This window comes from Neomonachus schauinslandi, chromosome 2 (genome assembly GCF_002201575.2).
Source record: "Neomonachus schauinslandi chromosome 2, ASM220157v2, whole genome shotgun sequence".
Lineage (NCBI taxonomy): Eukaryota > Metazoa > Chordata > Mammalia > Carnivora > Phocidae > Neomonachus > Neomonachus schauinslandi.
In genome coordinates, this window is record NC_058404.1 from 143,112,336 (window position 1) to 143,120,842 (window position 8,507).

Genomic DNA, 8,507 nt, shown 5'->3' on the forward strand with positions numbered 1-8,507 from the left:
ACAAAATGGGGGCTCCTGGGTGGCTCAGTCAGTTGAGCGTCTGCCTTTGGCTCGGGTCATGATCCCAGGGTTGTGGGATCAAGGCCCATGTCAGGCTCCCTGCTCAGTGGGGAGTCTGCTTCTCCCTCTCCCTCTGTCCCCAAACCTGTGTGTGCATGCACTCTTTCTCTCTCTCTCAAATAAATAAATAAAATCTTTTAAAAAAATGAGCTTACAGTAGAAAATGACCTGGTCTCTGAGGAAATTAAGATGCTGATTGTTTAAGATTGTTGGGTAGACAATAGAGAAAAAATAATTGTAACTATATATTATACAGAAGGATATTTTGTAAATAGTAAGAAAATTGGAAAAAAATGTATTATTTATCTGACTTTAGTATTTTCCATCCAGAAACAACATCTCCAACCCTTATTGTATAATATTATATTCATTATATAACCTATTCTTCACCCAGGTGAGTAGCTGTGAGTGTGCTAAAGGCTGCCAATGATGCTGGTTTCACATCCTTACTATAAACTACCCATTTATATGAAATGGAAATAAAACATGCAGAAATTCCCTTGGATCTGAGAGTAGGGTTTCCCCCAGCACAGTTAGGTTTGTGGTCAGTTTAGCAAAGTCAGCTAACAACACCAGCCAGTCAGAGTTTAGGAGGGAAATGGATTTCCCAAATAAATAGAGCATGTTCTCTAAAGAAATCTTCAGGCATGAAATCCAATACGGGAGTGATTCAGTAGAACTCCATTCTACCACTATGAAGAAAGGTGGTGTTCCTCTTTTGTTGAGTATCATCTTCCTGACTCTGATTGGAGGTCAAGGTAAGGGGTTCTGAGTTATATTAGGTTAGTAAAGTCAGAAATGTGAATTGCTATAAAAGTCTCTTGATTTGCCCAACAAAGTTGATTGCATGCATCAGAAAGTGATAGGAGTCATTCATAAAAGCTTCTCAGCGATGTAGTTCATTATCCAAAGTTCATATCTAAGACCTGCTAAGTCAAACATAAATCTTCTAAGTCTAAGTATGTGAATTCCTGGCATGTAGTATGTGTTCAGTAAATGTTTGCTGAACTGAGTGGTAATGAGATCAAAGAGTTTGTCTCTTAAATTATTTTTGTAACCCTGATATTGTTTCTTGATAAGTATGTCTGTGGTTAACCAATTAAGGGTCCAATAATCAGAGAGATCCCAAATCTGTTTTGCAACCACCTTTGGGCAAATTAATGAACTTTTCTAGATTTCAGTTTCCTCAGCTGTAAAATGGAGACTTTATAGTTACGTTTTTTCTACCAATCACACAATGTGTGGCATATAGTAAGCATTGAATAAATATATGTTGAACGAATTAAAGAATTAAGGAATGAAGATAGTGTATTTCAAAGAGATTTTAAGAGTTTGAAGTACTATCGAAAAACAAGGCAGTGGGGAGGATGAGGTTGGTGGTTGTAATTGGTTATTATAAGTAGAGCTTTCTGTCCAACCAACACCAACTCCATTCCACTAAGGCCAGATAATAAATGGCTTTGGGAGTTGCTTAAGAAATTGTGGCCCACATTGCACACATAAATCGGTGTCTGTGTGTCTGACCTGTGATAGGCATTTATTAAATACTGTGAAAATCTCCTTTCCTACGATTGTAAGGTATGGTAGGTAAGAGCAGTGCATTTGGACTCAAAAAAACCTGAGCTGAAACCGTGCACCTGCCCCCTAAATGCTGAATGACTTTGTTCTTTATATAACTTCTTTGAACCTTAGCTTCTTTATCTGTAAAATGGAGACAATACCTCTTTCAAAAGTTTGTGGTAATGATTAACAGTGTAGGTTCACAACTTTTTTCAGGAGCTTTTCTGGTGTAATCTAAAACTGGCCCTTTTACTCACAGGGCAGGGAGAGACCAAAAAAAGAGACAGGCGACTCCAGGTTGGTAGGTGGCAGTTTTAATAATAGCAAAGGAAACTTACATATGGACTTGTCTTGAGCAGCAGCAAAACAAATGGATCCCCATTTGGGGGGGATCTCCTGCCCACCAAATCTTAAAAACTTATAAAGAGGCCCTAACTGGCCTTAGTCATGTATTCAGGGTGGGTATTTTCAACATCATGTCACCATCTCAAGGCTATGTCCTAGGAGCAGCGTCTGGGAGCCAGAAAGGCAAGTGGAACCCACACTGTAAGGACAGGGGAGAGGAAGAGAAGTCTTCAAGGGCCCAGGTCCAGCTCACAGGTCAATTGGTGGTAACTTTATTTTTTTTATCACCTTCCCCAACAAACATACTCAGTAAATGACAGTAATAATCATGACTAAGTCAAATGTATCATTTCGACGGATCACCTAAATTGAGACATTGCCTTAAATCAATGTTTTTTATTTTTCTTTCCCTTTTTCTCTACCCTTTTTCTTTCCCTTAGGAACCCCAACAATGAGGAATAGACGCTGTTCCTGCATCACCACCAGCCAAAGAACAATCCAGTCAAAATTCTTAAAGGACCTTAAACAATTTGCCCCAAGCTCTTATTGTGAGAAAACTGAAATCATGTAAGTAAAAACTCATCCAACATGCATGCACCATATTGGCAGGAACATTAAATTTATGTGTGATATTACCCTTAGGACCCTTGCCCGTATAGACACTTAAAATTCAGATGGTTGCCCCTCCATAAATGTGGTCTACTTTTTTTCTTCTAAACAACAAGGAATTTCTGGTAGACATTAAAACCAAGGATAATATATCACCAAGCATGTAGAAAATGTTTAATGCAGATAACTCAAAAGAAGAAAATAAAAATCATTTATACTTCTACCACCAGTGACAAATACTGATCACCCCTTGGCCTATAGTCTTCCAAATCTCCCTCGTTTGCATTTGTGTACATATATATACACACATATGTAATGTATATAAACATAAAAAGAAAATTATGTGTTACATACTCTTTTATAGTCTGCTTTTTCATTAACACTATATCATGAACATTTCCCCATGTCAGTAAATCTTCTGTAATATCATTTTTTCTAATAATGTCATTCCTAGTGGCCAAATTATATTCCATCATATGGGTGTACCATAATCTATATGAGCAATGCCTAAATGTAGATTATTTCCAATTTTTTGCTATTGAAATCAAACTGTAACTATGACAGTATTGTGTCTTTAATAATAACTTTCATGGGGTGTTATATGGAAGTGTTGAATCACTACATGGTATACCTGAAACTAATATTACACTATATGTTAACTGGAATTTAAATAAAAGCTTAAAAATAATAACCTTTTTAAAGATTAGAATTGCTAGTTTCAATCTTCTGAAATCTAAATTAAGGCTATCTATAGAATGGCTATTCTTCTCTCAGATTATACAGAAAAATTAAAGAAAAAAATTTTTAATTATTCCTGGACAGTCTGCTATAAGTAATTTAAAATAGTCAACCAGTCTGTTAATCATGTCTTTAAAAAATTTTTATGTTTTAAGGAATTTCATTAGAAAGTTAAGCAGAGGGGCGCCTGGGTGGCTCAGTCGTTAAATGTCTGCCTTCAGCTCAGGTCATGATCCCAGGGTCCTGGGATCGAGTCCCACATCGGGCTCCCTGCTCTGCAGGAAGCCTGCTTCTCCCTCTCCCACTCCCCCTGCTTGTGTTCCCTCCCTCGCTGTGTCTCTCTGTCAAATAAATAAATCTTAAAAAAAAAAAGTTTAGCAGACCTCATGCTGATTTTCATATTTTCTGGAAAAAAAATAGCTATATTGACAACTTCTCTATTTTGATTCTTCACTTAAACATAAATGGCTATTTTCACCACAGCAGAACTAATATTATCTTTAGCTATAAGCTTCTCTCATTGCATGTACCTATTGGATTTTTCATTTTTTATAATAATAAATATTACTTTAATTATTTTAGTCTTAGAAATGTCTTAGAAATGTAATAGTCAGGGACTAACGAGATAAAAATCTCATGTAGCCTTCCAGTGGAATATTATGTAGCCATTAAATGTGTATTTTCAGGGCACCTGGGTGGCTAGTTGGTTAAGCGACTGCCTTCGGCTCAGGTCATGATCCCAGGGTCCTGGGATCCAGCCCCACATCGGGCTCCCTGCTCCTCAGGGAGCCTGCTTCTCCCGGAGCCTGCTCTCCCTCTCCCTCTGCCTGACACTCCCCCTGCTTGTGCTCTCTCTCTCTCTGTCTCTCTCTCTCTGTCAAATAAATAAAATCTTTAAAAAAATTTTTTTAAAAATGTGTATTTTCAAAGAATATTTAATGACATTGGAAATGCTCATGTGATAATGTTTTTTTTTAATTTAAATAATGTAGGGTTGTGTGTTCTAGAAATTTATCTAAGTCCCCTCACTCACTAATAAGACAAAAAGGCAGGAAGGAAGACTGGAAGTCTCAGATGCTTATTGTGATGACACAAATACATTCTAATTGGGGGATTAAATTCTGGGGGTAAGATGAGGCATTGAAAGTATTGAAAGTAAAAAAAAAAAAAAAAATCTCGTGCTATTTCCTTGGCAGTGCAACAATGAAGAATGGGGATCAAACATGTCTAAACCCAGATTCAACAGATGTGAAAGAATTGATTCAAGAGTGGGCAAAACAGGTCAGTGACCAGGACAAACAAAATTTTCTTTCTTTTAGAAATTAACTTTCAAAGACAAAGAATCTATGTAGTTTCTTTAAGGATACATTTTTTAAAAAATATTATTGTGCTCCTACTTTGTTCCTAGAATAATGTCATCACCGTGAAGTATAATTGTATTTCTGCATATAGTATCACTTGTCTGTCTATATCCCCCACTAGAAGTGTTTTCCATGGGGAGAGGGAGCTTACCTTTCTTATTCAATAAAATATATATGTATTGAATTGAAAGGAAGACACTGAAGATGGAAAAGTAATAAGCTATGGTCCCTTCCTACTGTAGCAGATGTGCTAACAATCATAGTACAATGTGAGAAATATAAAGATATGTACCAGAATCTTGAAGATCATAGAAGGAGTAATCCTTTTCCTTGCCAGAAGGAGGGGCAGGGAGAAAGTGTTAAGGAAGACTTTTCATATGATTAGGGTCTTGAAGGATAAGTATTTCACCAAGAGAGTAAGGACAGCACGAAAAAGAAGCATGGCATCATGAGAGCTTGCTCTGTTCAGGGAGCCTCAAGTAATGTGGCTGGAGTTTGTGTGAAGGGAGTGAAGAGACTGAGGTAGAAAAGTAGCCCAGGACAAAGCCAGGAGCTTGGCTTCTGGAGTCTGATGATCTAGTGGTTTTGCCACATATAGCAGCCATTGGGCAAGCCACCTTCTTTGGGCAAGCCACCTTCTCCAAGCCCCAGTCTCCTCCTCTGTAAAAAGTGGGATGATAATAGTACTAGCCTCAGAAGGTTGTAGTTTGGACAAGCAGAGTTGAAGTAAGGGCAGTAATAAGCCAGGAGAATAGACAAAAGAAGACCATTAGGAGGCTAATGGCCTCCTCCTCAAAGTCAGTAAAGTAGAGAGAATCAAAAGGAGCCCCTTTGAGAGGGAGGCAACTTTAAACCATTTTTGAAGATTAAAAAAAAAAAACACACACACACAGTCTGGAGAATCCAAATATAATATAAGGAAGGAAAAATGGTAAGATAAAGGAACATTACTCTTGTTTTCCTTCTCCTCACAGGTCAGCCAAAAGAAAAAGCAGAAGAAAGGGAAAAGATATCAAAAAAGCAAGAAAGTTTTAAAAGTTAAAAAATCTCAACATCCTCATCAAAAGAAGACCACATAAGCAACCACTTTACCAAAAAGTGCTTTGTGTTAAAAAGGTTCTTTTTAATTATACTGAAATAATTCCAAAAGGGGATGGCATCTTAATACATAAGCTTTTTTTTTTTGACTAGAGAAGTTTAAGCATTGTTGTGAAATTGTAACTAAAGCTAGAAAGTTGCTTTTAAAATCCAAATGCTAAGAATTGTTAAAGGCTATAGTTTGACTTTCTTCTTCCACCTCTAACCAACTGAATTTCATCACGCTGGAGACCACAATCCTAACACCCACATCTGACAAATGTTCACACGATCACATCCTGTACACAGTCACATTCCACACACAACAGCTGGCTGGAAGAGCAGTCCTGTACTTCCCAGGCCACAAATTCAAGCCTCCAGAGAATATTTTGAGGCATGTGTCAGCAAGCCCCAGCCTGTCCACATGCTAGGAAGCCAAGCAGTTTGGAATCGAGCTGGACCTCACCAAGCTGCCATGGCCATCCAGCATCTGTATTCGAATCTGCCTACAGACCTCACAGTGTATTTGAGAGAACCATGCTGGTTGTTTCTGGGGACCACCATTGAAGAACACTAGCACTTGGCTTTCAGAACCTTATATCCAGTTTTTGAGGACATGAGACTCCCATCTTGCCTCTCCAGGCTCACCATTGTATTTCTTATTGTTCACCTTTGCATCCATCAAGCCTGTTCTTCACTGTCTCTGCTACACAGGTCATGTCCTCATTCACCTGGGTCCGTCCACTCTTCTTCACTCTTTCCCCGGTACTCCACAGGAATGCCTTCTTCTCCCAATTCATCCTAGTTTGACCCAGTCTTTGGCTCAGTTTAATCCTGTCTCTTAAATAAAACCTTCTGAACATTTGAATTATCTTAAAACTCGAGTTTCACTTGTGGTCTGTATCACACAGGTGAGCACTTAACTGTTTTCTAATACTTTTTTTGCATGCTTATTCTATTTCTCCAATCAGATTGTCAGCTTCTTGAGGGCAGGGGGCCACAGTTTATTTCCTTGAATCTGTCACCAGGCCTAGTAGACTGTGAACTAGGTTTTGAATAATTCCTCAGTTGCAGTTTTTACAGGTAGGAGAGCAGCCAGACCCTCTCCTCAGAACAGGAATTGGCTATATTGACTACGCCATATTGTCTAACCCCTGGTAACCTCTTTTACTCATTATCTTCAGGCCATTGTCAGTACAGGAATAAGAGGTGATGCAACATTCTTGCCTTATGACAGGATGTTAACTCAGCCTCTCCAACAAATAGGAAGAAAATGTTTAAAACACAGGATATTCTCAACTGTTTTTATAAAATAGTGCAGGATACCTAGAATCATAGAATCTTACAGTAGGAAGGAGCTTTATTGTCCAACCCTTCCCCACCCAGTACAAAAATTCCTTCAGTACCATTTCTGTCAAGCCTCAGTTTTCTATGTCTGGCAAAAAAGCCACCAAGTGCCTTTTGAAAACTCATTGTAGGTAAATATAAATTTCATTGTCCATTTAACCTGTTTCAGTTTGTAAAGTATTGTGATTATCAATTACCAAACCACGTCTCATGAGGAAGTGTGGGTATTAAGATACCAAGAGCTGGAGGGAGCAGCAAATCCTGTTAGTGGAGACATGGCTGGTGCCCAGTTAGCTTCAACAAGGCTTGGAAACCCTCTTGAAGAGGAGGCTCGTGAATTGTGTAGGAGAGAACATCTTTGGCCAGAATTTAAACTTACACCTACTTTGTTAGATTTTGTCACTTCTTACGCTGCAGGTGATTTTTAATGCTGTCTAGAGGTGATCCCATCCAAACAGCATCTTGTCTAATCATGAAACTCTTTAGCTCCTTCAATATGTAACCCCTGAAAACTCCAAACATTCCATAGTTTGAGAGTCTGTGACCCAGTTACCGTGTGTCTCACAAGTGAAGTGAATAGTGCATAACAAATAACCAGAGACCACATCTTTGACTAAGTACCTATGACACATATGACATGATAATCATTCATTACTTATATATACATGTATACTCTCTAAGCAATAATTAAGTTCAAAGCAGTTTTTGCATATATAACTTGTACTTTCAAATATTTTCTTTACTAAAAGACAATAGTATCAATAAATAGACCATTGATCAGAAAACAAATACTGATGTTTTAGTGTCTCGAATATGTACCTCAACTATTACATGTTTAACAGTAATTCTTACATGTCCTTATTCACTTTCTTCCATGTGAGATAGGGTATAATTAAGAGAAAGACATATTTTTATTTATTTATTCATTTATTTATTTTTTTAAGATTTTATTCATTTATTTGAGACAGAGAGAGCACAAGCAGGGAGGAGGGTCAGAGGGAGAGGGAGAAGCAGACTCCCACTGAATGGGGAGCCTGATGTGGGGCTCGATCCCAGGACCCTGGGATAATGACCTGAGCTGAAGGCAGCTGCTTAACCGACTGACACCCAGGTGCCCATGGAAGCCCTATAAAGAGCTCTTTGGGAACAGAAGAAAAACTTCAATTGAAAATATGACAACAATGAAGAGTTATATAGAATGCAATTTATTTCCTAATCCTGAAAGATAATGCTATTCCAATGAGATATATACCCAGGAAACAAAAGATGCCCTCTTTTCCATATTCTGAAAGTATATATATTTATTTTTTTTAAAGATTGTTTATTTATTTATTTGACAGAGAGACAGAGAGAGAGCACAAGCAGGTAGAGTGGGAGAGGGAGAAGCAGGCTCTCTGCTGAGCAGGGAGC

General features: G+C 38.1%; 1 protein-coding gene across 1 annotated transcript; it reads left to right on the forward strand.

The window, feature by feature from the left end:
• Nucleotides 1–700: 700 nt before the first annotated feature.
• On the forward strand, nucleotides 701–6,060 carry CXCL9 (C-X-C motif chemokine ligand 9). Its single transcript, XM_021702431.1, has 4 exons — nucleotides 701–818; nucleotides 2,406–2,532; nucleotides 4,509–4,593; nucleotides 5,648–6,060. Exons 1-4 carry the CDS (start codon nucleotides 755–757, stop codon nucleotides 5,750–5,752), a joined length of 381 nt encoding a protein of 126 aa, XP_021558106.1. The 5' UTR covers nucleotides 701–754; the 3' UTR covers nucleotides 5,753–6,060.
• Nucleotides 6,061–8,507: the final 2,447 nt, after the last annotated feature.